Source organism: Dreissena polymorpha, chromosome 10 (assembly GCF_020536995.1).
Source record: "Dreissena polymorpha isolate Duluth1 chromosome 10, UMN_Dpol_1.0, whole genome shotgun sequence".
NCBI lineage: Eukaryota > Metazoa > Mollusca > Bivalvia > Myida > Dreissenidae > Dreissena > Dreissena polymorpha.
In genome coordinates, this window is record NC_068364.1 from 34,824,064 (window position 1) to 34,845,679 (window position 21,616).

General features: G+C 35.6%; 1 protein-coding gene across 1 annotated transcript in view; it reads right to left on the reverse strand.

The window, feature by feature from the left end:
* LOC127847186 (uncharacterized) overlaps positions 1–21,616 on the reverse strand; it is a 107,232-nt gene that overhangs the window by 15,380 nt on the left and 70,236 nt on the right. Inside the window, exons 41-50 of the mRNA XM_052378909.1 lie at positions 18,168–18,258; positions 14,108–14,193; positions 11,435–11,597; positions 9,376–9,486; positions 7,946–8,128; positions 6,969–7,203; positions 5,817–5,959; positions 4,446–4,559; positions 3,690–3,735; positions 1,496–1,681 (exon numbers count right to left, since the gene is read on the reverse strand). Of these exons, the coding sequence (XP_052234869.1) occupies positions 1,496–1,681; positions 3,690–3,735; positions 4,446–4,559; positions 5,817–5,959; positions 6,969–7,203; positions 7,946–8,128; positions 9,376–9,486; positions 11,435–11,597; positions 14,108–14,193; positions 18,168–18,258 (1,358 nt within the window). The remainder of the gene's footprint in view (positions 1–1,495; positions 1,682–3,689; positions 3,736–4,445; positions 4,560–5,816; positions 5,960–6,968; positions 7,204–7,945; positions 8,129–9,375; positions 9,487–11,434; positions 11,598–14,107; positions 14,194–18,167; positions 18,259–21,616) is intronic.

Sequence of the window (21,616 nt, forward strand, 5' to 3'; positions counted from 1 at the left end):
TAAGAGTTGGAACGCGGCCTTTGAGAGGGCTCGGGCGTGCTCCACGCCCCCCTCAGGTACTAAGGTGGGCGAGATAAAGATTTGGATTTGGAAAAACTATTCAGTAGTCTTATTTAGCCTCGTTCTCAGAAAATTGGGCTTCGTGCATGAGCGTAAAATGCCGTTCAAGATTAGCATGTGCAGTCTGCACAGGCTAATCAGATACGACACTTTCTGCACATGCATTAAGCCCCATTTTCCAAGAGCAAGTCCCATATTCTATTCAGATATCTAACAAATGAGGCGTTTTTCGCAAAGTGAGACATATTCACCGGAACATGATCTCATCGTGTATGCGGTTGAAACCAGGAAGTGCACATGCAGGATGGTGTGGAGCTACGCTGGACGCATCACCCTTTACCACTTAAATAGGTTTGATAGGTATTTAACTCTTTACCACTTAAATACGTATTCAACCCTTTACCACTTAGATAAGTATTTAACCATTTACCGCTTAGATAGGTATTTAACCATTTACCACTTAGATAGGTATTTAACCCTCTACCACTTAGATAGGTATTTAACCATTTACCACTTAGATAGGTATTTAACCATTTACCACTTAGATAGGTATTTAACCCTCTACAACTTCGATACATATTTAACCTGTTGCAACTTAGATTTGTATTTAACCCTTTACCACTTAGATACGTATTAACCCTTTACCACTTAGATACGTATTTAACCTTTTACCACTTAGATACGTATTTAACCCTTTACCACTTAAATACGTATATAACCCGTTAAAACTTATATATATATTTAACCCTTTACCACTTAGATACATATTTAACCCTTTATCACTTTGATACGTATTTAACCCTCTACAACTTAGATACATATTTAACCCTTTGCAACGAAGATACGTATTTAACCCTTAACCACTTAGATACGTATTTAACCTTTTACCACTTAGATACATATTTAACCCTTTGCAACGAAGATACGTATTTAACCCTTTACCACTTAGATACGTATTTAACCTTTGACCACTTAGATACGTATTTAACCCTTTACCACTTAGATACGTATTTAACCCTTTACCATTTAGATACGTATTGAACCCTTTACCACTTAGAAACGTATTTTTCCCTTAACCACTTAGATACGTATTAAACCCTTTACCACTTAATACGTATTTAACCCTTTACCACTTAGACACGTATTTAACCCTTAACCACTTAGATACGTATTTCGACGCATGTGTGGTCCCTTCGAAAGTTAAATTTAATTCAAGACCTTTTTTCTGGATTCAAGTTTTAAAGGCTTCATATCCAACCCTTAGATACTTATGAGCAGTAAACAGCATTATACCTGAACAGACTGCGAGTTTCCCGCAGGCTCTTCTGTTTTTTTGCTGCATGCACATACATGTATGCATACCAGCCATTCTCCCTTTACACAGCTTACATTTTCATCAGAGCTTTCAAGAAAACGAGCCCGGAATTGTACATACCTTAATCCAGCAATCGCAGAGCGGACGGCCTTCTTCGAGTGACCCTCGTCCAAGGTCAAGGTCACGTGGGCGTTGTTGGTGAACTGCACCATACCCATGCTGAACTCGTCCTTGTGGAACTTGAGTCGGTTCACAATTGAACGCATGAACTTGCGAATACTCTTCAGCTCCTTCCTCGTCACATATCTACAATGTATACATGTTTATTTCATTATCATGTTGCCCTTCTGCCCCTGCAAGGACTGCATTATCTGTGGGCCCAGGGAGTATCCAAGTGCCTTGCATTATTAACTAATACAATTCACAAAAGTGGCGTGGAATTTTGAATTATATCTGCAATTTCCAGCTTATTAAACGTTACTGAAAATTGATCGATTTTGGTGTGGTCTTGTGTTGTGGGTGGGAAGCAGGAGTACCCAGAGGAAACCGCACCGGACTGGCATTGTGACCACCAACTATAAGAACATGCTTCTGGGTTCGGGGTACGAAACCGGGCTTTTAAGGTGAAAAGCGCGTGTAGAAACCACTGCGATTATAGCGGACAGCCAAGAATGTATCTGGATAAAAGTTTAAAAAAAAGTATTTTGCTTTAGATGGAATAGATTCGATCTACTCATTTTTTTGTGGAACTGATTTAACAAAATTTAAAGACTGATCGATCCTACACATTTATTGATAAATGTGATATAATAATACTTGATTAATGTGTGTAATCCTTCAATCAGTCTAATCAATGGCGTTAAAAGCGACTGTGGGTGTCTGCTTTAAATATTTTAAGGTGGCCGTGGTGTGGTTAATATGGTGCCCGCCTTGCGACCAGGAGGTCACAGTTTAGACCCCCACTGTAGGAACGATCTTTAGATCTCACCAACTACCGGACTGAAACGCGTTTTATTAAGCCTAACGCTTTTAATGCAATTGAGCTAACACAGAAAGGTTTAAACTAAATAAGCTGATATTTTTTTCAGGATTTTGTTGTTAATCAGCCAATAATTGATGACTTGTAGTGATGGTTTCATCACATTTATCCCTGTAATGATGAAAAGTCTGAATAGTAGGCGGAACAGCCTAGAACAGCCTAGAACAGCCTAGAACAGCCTAGAACATTCTAGAATCAAAATACTAAACATGTGTTTTTGCATTTGAATTTTGCATTTGAAATAAGATCACGTATATTCGTAGGTATGAAATTATTTTATTTTATTTTTTATTTATTTAATTTGTAATTAAAAGATTGATATGGGGGGGGGGGGGCAAATGCATCTGGAATTTTTATTTTCGAAAAAAGAGGAATTTGTGTTGGTCATTTTCCACTGTGTTTGTTTTAAATTCAAGGATGGTTAAAGACAAAAAATCTACGAAAATTAATGTCCCACAAATAAAGATGATTTAATGCTACTAGGATGGGCTCACAATGGATATTTCTTTTTTAATTGTTAATTGGCTCGCTAAACAATGATCATTTTCGTCTTTGCAGTATATAACAATCAGAATTCTGTTAGGATAATTATTAATAAACATTATACACATTTAATATGCAATTTGAATAAGCTAGGACGTAAAAAATAGAAAACGTATACATTACTTATTATAACAACTGCTTTAAGACTTTTTGACAGGTTGTGGTGTAATTAATATGTTGCCATCTGTCGGTCATGCGAACCCCAACTTGATCCCCAAACTCGAAGCGGTCTCAAGGTTTACCTAAAGACACTTATTAATGGTTCTACCCAGGAAATGCACTGTAGTATTTAAATGATGCCTTAGGCTTTATATGCAATCAAGTTGATCTACAAATCGTTTTACCATACTGACTGATTAGGTCTATATGTTTATTCCAAGTTTAAACAAGCCCTGGAAAGTATGCATGGTTAAGATAGTGCGATACACTGTAGGTATTTGCTTTAATTGAGCCTGGCTCTAGGAAAAGGGGGCTTAATGCATGTGCGTAAAGTATCGTCCCAGATTATTATGTGCAGTCCACACAGGCTAATCAGTGGGGATGATTTCTGCTTTATTGGTATTGTTCGTTTAAAGGAAGTATTTTCTCAGCGACAATACAGTTCAATCAGAACTTTTCGTCCCTGATAAGCCTGTGCAGACTGCACAGGTTAATCTGTGACGACACTTTAAGCACAAGCATTCATCAAATTTTCCCAGAGCACAGCTCAAAGGTTCTTTACAATTTACGAACCTTGAGGTGTCAACCACAAACACAACGTCACCCTTGGCAGAACAACCTGCAATAGAACATCCACATTAAATCAAAAGAAAATTCACCGAAAATCCACAGAAAATCAACTTACTTACTTATTAGTGTTGGCAATCAACAAACCAATTATCTTTATGACGAAAATACAAAGTATACAACATACATTGTTTTTAACTAATTTATGGTGTGCATTTTTTACTTTTAAGTATTTTTCCATTTCTTTTAAGGTCTTCTGACAATGCATACACGTATACTAATTAATAAACGCTGAATATTGATTGTTTTAATCATTTAAGAAATATCTCTTAAATCTCTTAAAATAGGATTACACATCAAGAAATAAACCTTCTTAAACATGTATAAGAAATATATTTGGTTAATTTCAATCAGCGAATGTATTTTCATAATAGTCTTACACAAAATGGAAACATAATATTAAAAATAACACATTTTTTCTTTATTAAAGATCAAGTGACTTATACTTGCAGACAAGCACATTTGTTCAATGAGTTTGTGGACTATTAACCCATTTATGCCTAGCGTCTATAAAAAAAAGAAATTGGCATCATGCGGCGTCTCATCTGGGTCTACGCTGTTTGCTTAAAAGAATTTCTGTAAGAAATATTCTAAATATAGAAGTATACTAGACATTTCTAGTTTTGGAAATACATTAATCCAATTTAGAAGGATGGGAGAGTCCACTAGGCATAAATAGGTTAAGCTAAGTAATTTACTTACTCTGTGTGCAGGAATCCCCAGTAAAGCCAACGGCACATTCACATGTGTATCCAAACGCCTCGTTTTTACAGCTTCCACCGTTCCTACATGGATTCTCGGAGCAGAAATCCTTTCCTAAAACACAGTTGTATTGAGCATGGAAAAACAGGGTTAAATGCATGGGAAAAAATGTCGTCTAAGAAAAGCCTATGCAGTTCGCACAAGCTTATCAGGGACAACACTTTCCGCTTTTTGGATTTTGTTTCCTTTAAAGGTAATATCTTCGAAATGAAAATCCAGCATGAAGGCAAAATGAGTCGTCCCTGATTAGCCTTTGCGGACCGGAACGACACTTGACCCACATGCATTTAACCCTGTTTTTCCAGAGCAAGGCTAATTTATTATCATTCGGTCAAATATGACACGATCTTATCTTCATACAGAATAAAGAACAAACTTTAATTCTTAAACCACCCTCAACCACACGAAACGAAGTCTCTGACCTCAGCATACGTGTTTCATTCTACTGCACTAAATGAATACTCATCTTTTTTTCCCTTATTTTTGTCTACTGTAGTGATAGACTCCACTGAACATTATTGTCACATTCTCTTAGCTAAGCAGCCGTTACTCAACCCATTTTTATTTTGATACATAGCTATTGACAAACTTGGGCTTAAAAAGAATAAATGAATACATTCACATAACAGATCTTCTGATTTTGATACATAGCTATTGACAAACTTGGGCTAAAAAAGAATAAATGAATACATTCACATAACAGATCTTCAGATTTTGATACATAGCTATTGACAAACTTGGGCTAAAAAAGAATAAATGAATACATTCACATAACAGATCTTCAGATTTTGATACATAGCTATTGACAAACTTGGGCTAAAAAAGAATAAATGAATACATTCACATAACAAATCTTCAGATTTAAAAAAAAATAAAATATAATTTTGTTAAATAATTTATTACTAACAATCACAGATTTTCCTCTGTATAGTCATTTATTTCATTCCACGCTTTTCAGTAGAGTATGGGGAATTGTCAGTGATTCAAAACTGATCATTTTTCTAATCCCTCATGAGCTAAAATTGATAATAAACCGAAACAAAAAAATATGAGCCGTGCTCTTTGAAAAGAGGCTTAATGCATGTGCGTTAAGTGTCGTCCCAGATAAGCCTGTGCAGTCCGCACAGGCTTATCAGGGACCTCACTTTCCGTTTTTATTGTATTGTTCGTTAAAAGGTACCCGGTAGTCTCGTTTAAGCAAAAATCCAGTTTAGGCGGAAAGTACACAGGCTAATCTGGGACGAAACTTTACGCATATGCATTAAACCCCCTTTTCACAGAGCAAGGGTCATGTCCTTTATAAAAACCTACCTTTGCGCAGCGTATCGAGAATAACATCAGTGCTTTGCAGTAGACCAATCTCGTCTCTGATTTCGATAACGTTGATTCCCTGCTTCTCGGCAATGTTATCCAGCTCGTATCGCTCACGAAGATTGATACCAATCGGGATAATTCTGGAAAAGAGTGTATTTTAACATCACCCTGTGAAAATGGGGTTTAATGCATGTGCGGAAAAGGGTTGTTCATGATAAGCATGCGCATCTTTCACTGGCTAATCAGGGACGACACTTTTTGCCTAATCTTTATTTTCCGCTTAGATAAGACATGCTTTATGCTAATAAAATACCGTAAAAGCGAAAAAGATTTCCCTGAATAGCCTGTTCAGTCTACTATGGTAGACATGGTATACACATGCATTAAGTTGTGTTCCCAATCCCCAATTCAGTATTAAGTTAAAACGCTATTGATGAGACTTTCTTTCAACAAAAAATACCATACAAGCGAAAAATAAATTCCCTGATTATGGTACGACACTTTAAATACACTCATTTAGTTTTGTTTCCAATCCTTAATTCAGTACTGTTTATAGCTATAAAGTTGTTGGCCTTTTTTATTTCTGGCAACGTTGACCTTGACATTTGCCCCAGCCACACAATATGCAATCCTTTACTCAAACTCTCAATAATTTCATTTACTTTCGTTAGGATAGCTCCACTCAGAAATAAAACAGTAACCATTTTTATTTTCAAAAAAATATAACTAAAATTGACCAAATCAAAATCAAATGCTAACCCAAGATACATATATGTTTCTTATTTTGTTTTCAAATTAATGAACGGAAAAGTCCAGTTCTATGACACCGGACATCCACCCGACCGACCAATATCATACCTAAATCCAATTACACAAATTATACAACAGGAACCCTTTTCATCTAAGAGGAAAAGGGGAAATGCTTATATGCAACAATAATAAAAACACAACAGCCTGCGAGTAACTGGGCGTCGCGTTCAGGTTTTATGCTGTTTGCTGATCATGGTATATATAAGGGTTGGAAATGAATCCTTTACACTTGAATTCAGTAAGAAAGGTCTTCGATTTAATTTGATTTTCTAAGGGGCTATAAACACGTTTCGATGCCATCTGAGTTGTAAAAGGTATACAAGTATAAACTAATAACACCTTATTCCACTGGAGATCGTCAGTTCTGCTTCTGGTTCCGTCATTTCCCGATGAACATCGTTCGTGCCGTCGGTCAAGACGAATGCAATGTTTTTCGCGGTTGTTCGATCACCGCGTCTGCCGTTGAACATTTCCGTTCTGATGGCCCTAAAAGCGGCCGCCATATTGGCCCTACCACGGCTGTAGGATATCTGATCGAGAGCTTGGATGTTTGTGTCGGTGTCCGCATACTGACCTGTGGTATATAATGTCAAAATCATGTCAGATTTGTGGCAATTAAATGTTATGGCCATGTAAAGCTGGGTTAAATGCACGCTTGTAAAGTTTTGAACCAGATTAGCCTGTGCAATATGCTAATAGGGCTAATCCGTGTGGTCACTTTCCACTTTTACGTAATTTTCCTTCAAATGGAAGTCTCGTAGAAGTAAAAAAAATCCAGTTCAGGCGGCAAGTGACATCCCTGATTAGCCGGTGCATATTGCACAAGCTACTCTGTGATGACACTTAACGCACATGTATTAAGCCCAGTTTTCATAGAACGAGGCTCGTGTAATGGTTTCAAATTCATGGAAATCGAATATTCAATTTTATTACTCATCATATGGGTTTTAAAACAAATGTGCATACTGACTTTGTGTCCAAATAGTTCCATACATAGCAACCATAATTATTAACTTACCATAAAAAATAGTGTACACAGAGATAACTTTCTAAATACCCATGACGACGAAATTTCTCGATGTCTGAATCAGTCTCAACTTTAAGTATTGACCATAGAATTTTTGTTGAACATTTGAGCTTAAAATTACATTGGTAAGATATGTATTAGCTGCCCCAATCAGTCTCAACTTTGAGTATTGGCCAAGGAAATGGCTTTCAACGTTTTGAGCTTAAAATTTCGTTGGTAAGATCTTTATAACTTATCCAATGTTATCTATGTCAATGTGGATACATACAAGAACAATCACATTCCATACCTAGAGGGACCTGCACCATTGCGTTAGAACTGTACTTCATGAAGCCGATATTGATATCGCAGGAGTCCTTGTTCATCTGTCGTACAAGGTGCTGCGCATACTCCTTGAGGCGACCGAAGTTGTACTGGCCCACTGTGTTGGAGGAGTCAAGAACGATCACCACGTCGGACGGTTCGCCGCATTCTGTAAACGATTTAGTTTAAACCTACTTATGCTACTTCGATTACATCAAAAGCTGAAGGTTTATTGAAACACTCTCGAGTTTTTTTTCCTGGTTACAACCAGTTCTTGTGTCTTTTGTGGAGAGCTATAGAACCCCACAGTGGGGATCGAAACCTTGATCCCTCAGTTGCTTGGTGAATCCCATATCCACTATGCCACGGCGACATGTGTAAACTGATTGTAGTTAAGATTATTTTTTTTCAGCACAAAAGTCATGCTTAACAACATTTTTGAGGCAGTTGTAACACGGATAAGGCACATTTTGGTGGTCATTAACATTTCGCAGATACTGTCTAGCAAATGATAAGATCCCAATGCTAGCAAAAACTTAAAGTTGGAAAGAAAACCGTAGGAGGAGAACATGCTAGTTGATTCTTGTTCCTTTTCAAGAATTTCTGGCTCTTTTTTCCTGAACAAAATTGTCTGTGTACACAGTCAGCTATTTTACCTTTTAAGTAATTCCATTTTTTTGTAATTGGCAACATATTCTATGAGGTACTTAAATCTTGATTTTAAGAGATTGCTATCTTTGGCATTAACACCACTTACAATTATTTTAACTCACAGTGACCTTGACTGATGACCATGACCATATGTGTCGCAGACTGTTCTGGTTTTAGGCTGTTTGCACATTGCCATTTTCAATTTCTTCTTATAGGAAAAAAGGGTTTATGTAGTACAAATTTCTTTGAACAAGCCTTATAATTTATGTTTTAGAATTAGTGACGATTTTTACGCTTTCGTAATAGCCGAAATATTGTCAACAAATCGATGTTTGAAGAAAGAAGATTTATTTCTTATGAATGCAACAATACTTTTCATACAATTTTTTTTTTGGGGGGGGGGATATACCAATTAGGTCAATTTATTCCTTAAATAAACTAAGCAACTTATTTCTAATAAGCAAACAATAATAACGCTTTTCACAATTTACGCCAAATAGCTATAGCTTATTAGCTTATTATTACTCATAAGCAAAACAATACTTATGCTTTTCACAATTTACGCCTAATTGCCGCTGCTTATTAGCTTGTAATTACTCATAAGCAATATAATACATATGATTTAAACAATATATGCCAAATCGCAAAAGCTTATTTGCTTATTATTACTTATTAGCAATGACAATGCTTATGATTTTCACAATCTACGCCAAATAGCCGTAGCTTATTAGCTTATTATTACTTATACGCAATAACAATACTCACGCTTTTCACAATGTGTGCCAAAAAAGCCGTCCGGGCATTGGCAAACGTACGAGCGGATGCCGTCCAAGCAGACACCTCTAGCGCACGGGCTACGGCTGCACAGGTTGGAATCTGGAAGGGGGCACATTAATATAAGTCGTGTTCTGGGAAACTAAGCTCAGTGCATGTGCGTAAAATGTCATCCCAGATTAGCCTGTGCAGTCCACACAGGCTAATCGGGGACGACACTTGCCACCTAGACTGGAATTTGGTTAAAAAGAAACATCCTTTAAACAAAAAAAACCCTAAAAGTGGACTTCACAGACTTATCTGGGCCGCCACTTTATGTAGATGCATTAAGCCCTGTTTTCCCAGAGAAATGCCTATATTGGTAAACTTGTTTATTTAACATATATAATGGCATCGGAAAACTAGGGCTTATCGAGGCACTCTCAATTTCTTGGATAGAATCAGTACTTGTTGTCTTAAGAGAACACCTTGGTTACGCCCTCAGTTTCCTGAATAAAAACCAGTAGACTTGTTGTCTGAAAAGAACATCTTGGTTACGCTCACAGTTTCCTTAATATAACCAGTAATTGTTGTCTTAAGAGAAGCTACGCTCACAGTTTCCTTAAAAGAACCAGTACTTGTTGTCTTAAGAGAACACCTTGGTAACGCTCACAGTTTCCTTAATAGAACCAGTACTTGTTGTCTTAAGAGAAGACCTTGAATACGCCCTCAGTTTCCTTAATAGAACCAGTACTTTTTGTCTTAAGAGAAGACCTTGAATACGCTCTCAGTTTCCTTAATAGAACCAGTACTTGTTGTCTTAAGAGAACACCTTGGTAACGCTCACAGTTTCCTTAATAGAACCAGTACTTGTTGTCTTAAGAGAACACCTTGGTAACGCTCACAGTTTCCTTAATAGAACCAGTACTTGTTGTCTTAAGAGAAGACCTTGAATACGCCCTCAGTTTCCTTAATAGAACCAGTACTTTTTGTCTTAAGAGAAGACCTTGAATACGCTCTCAGTTTCCTTAATAGAACCAGTACTTGTTGTCTTAAGAGAAGACCTTGGTTACGCTCTCAGTTTCCTTAATAGAACCAGTACGTGTTGTCTTAAGAGAAGACATTGACTACGCCCCCAAAGTGAGAATCAAACACTTAGCATCTTGATAAATAGAGAGACCCAAATAATTGTACCATTCTAATCCGAATTTCAAACGAAAATTCTTAAATGGAAAATACCCCAATTCTTGGCTAATTTGGCATCATGATGTTAATAAATTTCATGTGTGCAAACCATAGCCTGTTTTATAATTGTTGTTTGTCAGATTTTGCTGAAAGTTATACAATTTCCTATACGATGGAAAACAAAGCAATCTTTCCCAAATTGACTGATATTTGCTGTTTTCCAAAGTTTCATGAAAAAATACTGATTACTAACATCAGGGTTTTTATCAGTTTATTCATTATGAATTCAGATGAACTAGTTGTATCGAATTTGAAATTTGGCCTAATTGTTTAATTTGTCAATTTACAACGTAAGCATTGTATGACAACAGATGAAGATTTACGGCTGTATCATAAAGCACTACGAATAATAGCAATTAACGATGTTTTACTTTCACGCAATTGATATTGCTTTTGGCTTGTTTGTTCGGGAAATATATATGTAAATGTTATATGTTCTATTTACAACAGCAAATTATTCCTATCAATATGGAGACAATTGATATTTTTTTAAAGCAAAACAGGTATATTTTATTGATTTACACCGTCACTATCAAGTACTAAAATAAGTATTTTTTTATTTATTTACACCTGTTCCTTTTAAAAACTACACTCACTTTATTGAACTTGTTAACCCATTACCACTCAGGTTTGGCACGTTGACGTCTCTGTAGTATCTCAGAAAATCAACTTTTAGATTCAAAATTGAAAGGCTTTATTTCTAACCCTAAGATACTGATGAGCAGAAAAAAGCATTTTGGCTTTTGGGGTTTTATGCTGGTTGCATAAAGCCATTTTCGAGTTGCGTCTGAGCGGGAAATCACTATAGTATCAATATATCACATACCCGTGCAAAGAGGAGAGATCAGTTGTTCCTTCACTTTCCCCAGAGACTCATAGTTTTCGATGTAAATGAGATTTTTCTGGACAGGCTCAGACGTGATGCCGACGAGTTCGCTGGTCTCCGATGTGAATCCTACGGCAAGAGTGATGATGGAAACGCCAGCCGCCTACAACAAAAGCAATTCAATAGTTTAGTAGATACGATTCTCCAGACTTGTCTCATAAATTAAACGCTTCTTTCTTTCATTAAAGTAAACAGCATACAAACAGCATTATCTCTAGACTCTAGATATTATTTTTCTACACTCTAGATACAACTTCTCTAGGCTCAAGATATAACTTCTCACTACTCTAGAAATAACTTCTCTACACTCTAGGTACAACTTCACTGCACTTTAGGTATAACTTCTCTACACTCTAGATATAACTTCTCTACACTTAATATATAACTTAGCTACATTGAAGATATAATTTCTTTACACTCTATATATAACTTCTCTTCACTCTAGATATAACTTCTCTACACCCTAGATATAACTTCTCTACACTCTAGATATAACTTCTCTTCACTCTAGATATAAATTTTCTACACTCTTGATATAACTTCTTTACACTCTAGATATAACTTCTCTACACTCTAGATATAACTTCTTTACATTCTAGATATAAAGTCTCTACCCTCTAGATATATCCCCTCTACACTTCAGACATAACTTCTCTACACACTATATATATATATAACTTTTCTACATTCTAGATATAATTTCTCTACACTCTAGATATAACTTCTCTACACTCTAGATATAACTTCTCTACACTCTAAATATAACTTATATACACTCTAGATATAACTTACATTCACTCTAGATAAAACTTTACCACTCAGATGCGCACTGTCGCGCGTTTGTAGTGGGCCTTAGAAAGTCAAGTCAAATTCATGACCTTTCTTACTAGATTCAAGTTTTAAAACCGCCATTTCTAACCCTAAGATACTGTTGAACAGCAAACATCATAAAACTTGAACACGTTGCAAGTTACTCGTTTTATGCTGGATGAATATAGGCATTTTTACATTGCTTCTGAGAGGGTAAGAGGTATCCAGTCGAAACAAAATAGTCTAGGCAGGAAACAGTTTCGGAATTCAGTCCCGTGTGACATCGAATTTAACATGTGACATGTGAATCTAAAACAAGAGCACCGCATAACGGGTGCCACGCTCGGCTGCGAAAGCTTGTCAGATTTTTTTTAAGAGGTCACAGTGACCTTGATCTTTGACCTAGTGACCCAAAATGGGTGTGGCGTGTAGAACTCATCAAGGTGCATCTTCGTATGAAGTTTCAAAGTTGTAGGTGAAAGCACTTTTATTTTTGAGGCAATGTTAAGGTTTTTGTTAAAGTTTTATATTAGAGGTCACAGTGACCTTGACCTTTGAACTAGTAACCCAAAAATGGGTGTGGCATGTAGAACTCATCAAGGTGCAACTAAATATGAAGTTTCAAAGTTGTAGGTGGAAGCACTTTGATTTTAGAGCCTATGTTAAAGTTTGATATTAGATGTCACAGTGACCTTGACCTTTTAACTAGTGACCCAAAAATGGGTGTGGCGTAAAGAACTCATCAAGGTGCATCTACATATGAAGTTTCAAAGTTGTAGGTGGAGGCACTTTGATTTTAGAGCCAATGTTAAGGTTTTATCACGACGCTTACGGCGGACGGCGGACGTCGGACGTCGGACGGCGGACGTCGGACGGCGGACGAGCTGGCTATGACTATAGCTCGGGTTTTCTCCCTGAAAACAGCTTCGCTAAAAATCAATAGTTGTTTTAATTTTCTCACAAGTAACCAGCTTACAAACTTAGATCTCTGTAGGTAAAATATTTCTCTAGATATCATTTGGAAATTATAACAGTTGTAAGGACAACCAACAGACGGTTAAAAAGGCTAAGTTCTGTTTGCTCACAATTACATGAACATTATTAAATATTAAAGGTACTAGTTAAAAGTTTGGTTAAAAATGACGATTTTCAAATTAAGTGTCATAGATTCAAAATAGAGTGTGTATACATTATGTTAAAACAAGTGAAGTAACACTCCTCGACAAGAAGAATGTTTGAAGCATTGGTTCACTGTTTGTAATAATTGACATCAAATTCAGTACAATTTGCAACGCTTTTCCTCAATAATTTGGTTAACACGTTTAGCATGATTATGGCATTTATAATTTGAAAACCATTATTAACACAGTTATGCCTAGCGTCTAGAAAAAGGCCTTGGCAAACAGCATAGACCCAGATGAGGTGCTGTTTGCTTAAAGGAATTTATGTAAGAAATATTATATATATAGAAATAAATATACTAGACATACCTATTTTAGGAAATAAATTGAACCAATTTAGAAGGATGGGAGAGTCCACTAGGCATAAATGGGTTAATTATCATTCAAAATCAGTACAATTTGCAACGCTTTTCCTCAATTATTTGGTTAACAAGTTAAGCATGATTATGGCATTTATCATTTGAAAATCGATACTAAAGCCAGAAAGGCGCAGTGGTTGTGCTTTTGCTTCCAGAGAAACCGGGTTCGAATCCTTGTGAAGGCATTTTTTTTAATTAAACTTTTTTTCTTGCTGTTGTTATTAGCTGAAACTACCATATAGCTTTGTTAGTAAACATAATACCTTTAGCATTCTTGCTTCTGGGATCGTAAGTTCGTGGTTGACATTCGACTGTCCGTCAGTGATAATCACAACGACATTTGGTACGTCTGCAATATCAAATGAAAACAACATGTGATAAAGTATAATTTTATTTAGCTTATTAAAACCACTAACAAATCAGAACTCCGGAACCAACTTAATCAATATGAACCAATAACATCACATGTTTGGTGGATGGTAACCTTAGCAGTATATCAACGAACGTGGCAGTTAATTAATTATGTCTGCTTTTGATAGCCTTCTGTTATTGGTCGAACTATATGCATTGTCTGCTGAAGTCTGTTTTCGTTGTTTATATCTGATAAAACTAATGGTGCAATGCTATTTAAAAGTTGTAGTACTAATAAATATAATATCCATTTTGTTTCAGTAATACAAGGACTCCAAATATTAAACTCACATCAAAGGACATTCTCCTCAAGTAAACTTTATATTATATCAATCAAATTCTCTTGACATGCTATTGTATTTATGTTTTGCAATGTTTATATGACTACGCACATATTTTATTTGCAAATACAATTGTCTGTCTGTCTGTCTGTCTGTCTGTCTGTCTGTCTGTCTGTCTGTCTGTCTGTCTGTCTGTCTGTCTGTCTGTCTGTCTGTCTGTCTGTCTGTCTGTCTGTCTGTCTGTCTGTCTGTCTGTCTGTCTGTCTGTCTGTCTGTCTGTCTGTCTGTCTGTCTGTCTGTCTGTCTGTCTGTCTGTCTGTCTGTTCTGTCTGTCTGTCTGTCTGTCTGTCTGTCTGTCTGTCTGTCTGTCTGTCTGTTCGCCCATCTCTCTGTGTCGGTCTGTCTGTGTCGGTCAGTCGATCCGTCCGTTTATCTGTCTGTCTGATAAAATATGTGAGTTGGGAAACGTGGTAGATGCCCATGGGCAATTTGTTGGGCGAATAGTGACTACTTCTTGAAATTATTATTCAGCTTTAGCCTAATGCGTGACCTTGAGTCCTTACGTAGTGCAAGACCTGAACAGGCTATTATGGGACCTCACTTTACGCACATGCATCAAACCCCCTTTTCACAAAGCACGGTCCATTTATAAACGCTGTTTCCCTGGCGTTTGTCCAGTTTATACCCTAGATGCCTGATTTCATACTTAGTGCTGGGCCATATATAATATCAGTAGGCATTTTGTTTTCTGAAGAGGTGTTCAATATATTTTGACTCTATACATTAAAGTTAGTATGAACCATATTACACGTATAACGCCTGGGATGCAGTCAGTTTTTACCCCATAGGCATGATTTGAACAAACTTTATATTTGCATTTCAACCTATTAGCGATGTTCACGCCTTTAACTAAGCACCGCATTTCTAGTTAGCATGTTGTTCGACCAATGCAAAGCCATCCTCAGTTTGATCAACTTGAAAACGGAAAGTGCTAATATAAGAACACTTGTTCACCTCAGACTGGTATATAACCAACGTTTCACTATAAGCGTAACCTCTGATTAAACCCGGAACCTCACTGGAAAAATAAAACTACAAAATATCCATGCATAATGAGTGTTTGATACATTTTTAGTGGGTGATTTTTGTGAGTTATCCAACCATTTGAAATAAACAAAATAACTGGAAGCTCTATTGTGTTGAACATTACGTGGATAATTTGAAACTTTGATTTTGAAAGAGCATGTGATTCTTTTCTTCTTATAAAGTATCTAAGTGTTAACAAAATACAAGTATACAAAAATACGTAATAAGTACGAAAAGACTGTGTGTACACAACTTTGAAATACTATATGACCGACTTAATTGTATTGTTCTAAATAATATGGACGAACTTAATATATTCTGAAAATAGAACAAAAGCAAACGCAAAGAGCAAGTTCATTAACAAAAATACAACAACATTTAAATACGGATGAGTTTTATGGAGGGTGTCAAGATTATGAAATTTGTACATTCAAAATAATAAACAGGAAACACAAAGGGACTGAGTTCATAAACAAAAAATACACTTAAAATACTGATGACATTATATTTCACCGCGGTGTCTAGACCATCAATCAAAAATCTGTTTCGTCTGACGTTGGTGTTCCACACGACGAACAAATTCACCCACGCACCGACGGAATGGACGTTCAGCGGGAGCTGCCAGTCGTACTGGGTCGGGTGCGTGTACAGATTCCTCCCCGGCGCCAACAAACTCGACATCATCGTTCAACAGACCGGCGTAATGCCTGGCATCCTGCTATTGCACAAGTATTCCAAACTAACGGCCACGTTAACGCTTCTAGGAAAGTACAAGAAGAAACTGACGCTGGTGCATTCGCGCCACGACCAGACGTTTCGGTCCCACAACATCCAGTTTCCGGTTAGAGACCGTAGGGCGGTGCGTGAGGGCGGGTTAAAGCTGTGTCTCTACCACCACACGAGCTGGTTTCGAAAGGTTTGTATCGCCGACTGGCACCTCGACCTGAGCCGGTGCACGACTGAGATAAAGACGGAGTGGAGAAAGTTCAGGAACGATAGGGACGGACATCAGACCAACGAAGCGGTTAATCAGACGAACAAAGCGGCTGCCAGACAGCAGACAAATAATTCGGCTAAATAATAGAGAGTTGTTCCATTGTCATATTGACAAAATCCTAAGAAAATGTGTGCTTGTGTTGTACATTTTTTAATACTGAAAAGTAATTTATCTTTGTTGGGATGAAATTTCGTGTTCTTTTTATTGTTCTTTTGTGTGTGGACACGTTAATTCGTGGATTTCTGACTTTTGGAAAAAAAAAAGCCATTTGCGTTTGTCACTTCCCATAGTGTTTGAGTTAAATGTGTGGATGAGTGTGGATTAGTGTGGATAAATGCCTGATTGTTATGACTGTTATTATTATTATTATTATTATTATTATTATTATTATTATTATTATTATTATAATTGTTGTTATTATTATTAATTATTATTATTATTATTATTATTATTATTATTATTATTATTATTATTATTATTATAAGTATTTTTATTATTATTCTTATTATTATTTTTGTTATTATTATTATTATTAATATTATCATTATTATTATTTTTATTATTGTTGTTATTTAGCTTCCTTTTATCGTTATTATAATTATTGTTCGAACAGTGTATTTGTATATGCATGCGATTTTTTTGTGGCACAAATTTGCATCAGTGCTGTTTTGACGTCATTTCCTGTTAATATGCTGTTTGACGCCTGTATACAATTGTTTTGTTGAACTACAAGAAGAAAATGCAGTCCATTTATAAAATAACATTTTAAAACAGCCTATTTAGGGGAAATATTTTACGAAAAAGAAAGAATTTTTATGTCGCTTTAATATGGTTTGAAAGCAATAAAACAGTAAAAATATATTGTTGCGTATTTATGTTTATTTCGTTTAAAAAAAAGTCTCTTCATAACAAAAATCCAGTTAAGCCGGAAAGTGTCGTCCCTGATTAGCCTGTGCGGACTGCACCAGCTAATATGGGTCCACACTTTACGCACATGCATTAAACCCCCTTTTCACAGAGCAAGACTCGTATGTAGTCAATCTTGCGATTTGAGGTGTCATATATCAAGTAAGATTCAACAATATTTTTAAAAAAAGCAGATTAAACAAGTTCTGTATCCTTATATTTAAGTCTAAGAATTGATTGGTGAATACAAGCCCCGCAGGTACGCTTTTTATTGCATGGTGACGATTATCGGATAGGGGAGGTTACCGTTACGAGGTCTTAGACAACCTCCGCGCAGAGATTTGACTGGCACCAGTATGGCTGGATCTAATCCCTGCCTTTATAACCAACCACGTGATGATAGCATTGCCTATCGGTACAATAATTTTACCCTTATAATTTTTCCTTTTTTAGGTTGTTTATTTTGTATCCTGAACTTGAACTTATACACTATTTTCAAAATATGAAAGACAATGAGACTCCTCATAATATAATACTTAAAAACAATTCTACCAAATCTGGTAGGATTTTCTTGTGATGGCAGAGGTTGTTTGTGATAGCAAGGAACGACAACTCTGCGTTGATATTGGGTCTAAGACTTACCAAGTCTATCACCAGACGGGGCAGTGAACATTTCTAGACGCGCCCGTCGCAGCGCATGCGCAGTGTGCGTGTTTCCATACATGTACACCACCTTGGAAAAGAGGAAAAGCAAACATACCTTATTAGAATGTAGTTTATACAATGGTAACATAACGCTTTAAGAATTAAATGAAAGATATTAAAATACATTATAACATAATGAAGGGTTTTGACACACTTGTTAAAAATCACTCTACTAAATTAATCATGTTAAAATGTAACGGGTGCTATCATTATGCCATTCTAATATGTTCTAATTATGCAAGCAATCCACATTTGAATTATGTGACACGCATTCCCTACAGAACAAAAACTTGTCATTTCATTTGGTAAAATTCCCTTTCTTCTATAAAATAAATATATATTTGCCATTTATACGGTACGCCTAAAGCAATGTCTTGTACGATGCTGTAAAATATTGGACCATAATTATGTAGGTACTAGCAAATAGAAATAATATCACACCCAATGATCGAAAGAAAATATTGATAGCCATTTTCTTAACCAAGATTAAACAAATATGTAAAATAAAGCATTTTTATCCAAATGATGCTTAATATTTTATTTAAAAGACAAAAACATTGAATGGTCAGAAACGTTGGTAAAACACATTGAAAAATAGATAATTATAAGATACACTATGTTTTTCCTTCTGATTTACCGTATTAGTGGGTCTTAACTGATATTGTGAATTTTTACTTGTATATTATTTTATGTTTTCCGGTGGTTTAAAGAGAAATATCAGTGAATTAAAACAGATAATTTACTGTTTAAAACAGTGAATATTACAAATGATAATTTTGTATGTTTGCTAGATGATGACGTAACACCGTCATGGAATAACGTCATTTCACAGTATAGCCGGGAAAATTATCGATAATTTCATATTGTGAAATGACGTTATTTCATGACGTTACTACGTCATAATTTCAGCAAAGATACAAAATATTCATAAGTAAGCATAGCAACATAAAGAAAAAAAAATAGCATAAAATTTCAATTTGCATTGTTATCAACCATTTAAATATCTGTTTGTATGTGGTGATTTTTTTCTATTTTCAACAGTTTTTACCTTTATTTTGACCTAACATAGGTTTTTAAAAAAGTAGTTGCTGATTTAGTTCACACATAAGCAAACATTGTCGTTAAGCCAAAGTAATTGAACATATTATAAAGCATTGGTATAACAATGTCAGTATTTGTTAATATAGGGGTTACTAAGATATCGCAAATAGTTATTGAAAAGAAACAAGTTTTACAAATCGTAATTTTTGTATTACATACAAACAAGGAAAACAAAGTACTTGTATTGAAGGACAAAAGCAATGCATTTTTTTTCTAAACAAAAATGAAATGCTGTTAGTCTTAAAGATTCACTTTTGGAGAAGTGACATGGCAATTTTAATAGAAACTAGTCGTAACTATATAAGTGCATGCAATTATAAGTACATTATTTTCTCTCATAACTTACATTAGCGTCTGAGCATGATACTAAATAATATATATGAGTCGTGTTCTGAGAAACTGGGCATAATGCATGTGCGTAAAGTGTCGTCCCAGATTATCCTGTGCGGTTCGCACAGGCTTCATTTTCGGAAAGGAGGGACTCCCTTGAAACAAAACATACCATAAAAGCGGAAAGTGTCGTCCCTGATTAGCCTGTGCGGACTGCACAGGCTAATCTGGAACGACACTTTACGCACATGCATTAAGCCCAGTTTTGTCAGAACAAATGACTATACAATCTACTCATATATAGACAACATTCTATGATTCGTAAAATGTAATTTGTGACAAATACTATGCTGTAATTGCAAAAAGTGAAATGTGAGATGCTGCAGTTGTGATTTGTGAAGTGTTCAATGTTATAAGTGCGATTCATGATTCACGAAGTGCAAGATGCTGTAATTGTAATTCATGAACAATATCAGGCTGCCGTTTCAATTCGTGATGTTCATGAAAAATATCTTGCATTTCGAGACAAGTACTATGCTGTTATTGAAATTATTAAAATTAACATTATTGTTATTTCAATTAGTGTAGTATACAGTCTTGTCATTGCAATCCATGAATTGCACAGACTTGTAATTTTAATTCACGAAGAGTTCTATTACTTATTGTAATTTGTATGTGACATTTGTGTTTTTTTAAATAGTGAAGAATAATGTGTAGCTATTCAAATTCGTTAAGTGTAAATTGCTTAAATTTCAATTCATAGAGTTAAGGACGTTGCTATTGCAATAAGTGAAATTCATGATACTTCAATTGCAATTTGTACGTGAAACTTAATTTAATATTATTTGTATCTTTATTGCATGTATATAGCTTTTTTTTATAAAAAATAGTAATATTTCAATGAGTAATACATTTGTTAAACAATAAGAAACAGGGTATGCAATCCAACCCCAAATGGATCACAGAACAATGGATGTAACCATTGAAGAATGTATTGTGCACATGATCCAGTAAGGCTTCGTTCGGAGACAACTGGGTTTTATGAATGACATTAAGTGTCATCCCGGATTAGCCTATGCAGTCCGCATAGGCTTATTAGGGACGACAATTTAAGCCTAGACTGGATTTCTGTTGCGAAGAGACTTTCTTTAAACGAAAAATTCCATAAAAGCAGACACTATGCCGACATGCATTTGTGTTTTGTTCTGAGAAAAATGGGCTTAATTCATGTGCGTAAAGTGTCGTCACAGACTAGCCTGTGCAGTCCGCACAGGCTAATCAGGGACGACACTTTCCGCTTTTATGGTATTTTTGTTTAAAGACAGTCCCTCCTTACCGAAAATCAAGTTTAGGCGGAAAGTGTCGTACCTGATTAGCCTGTGCGGACTGCACAGGCTAATCTGGGACGACACTTTACGCACATGTATTATGCCCAGTTTTATCAGAACAAGACACATTTATCCCAGTTTGCCACACTAAGGCTCCATATGAACAGTATGGCAATATGCATATGATAGTGATAGCCGTTTACCAACATTAATCAACGACAAGCAATACTTATATCAAGATAAGGGATAGCAATCGGTTACCCGCTGAAATAAAAACAAAAGCATCCTTGTATGAAAATATTATAAAAAATTAATTAAATATAAGTCATAGCTACAAAAAGATAAATAAAATTACAAATAGGGGATGGACTCAACAAAGCCATACCTTTATTAAAAGAATCAAATTTGAATCCATATTTTGTTTACACTATATAGGTCTATAAGCATAAGATATAAGAAAACATGCGCAAAATTATATTTAAAAAAAATAATGAAATCAAAGATAACAACAACAATAATTTCACACCAAGAAAATTAATATATTCAGTAAATAATCTAAATCTTTGTATCAATGCAAACATGCAGAGGTTCAAATAAAGAAATGCGTCACACGTATAATTATAAAAT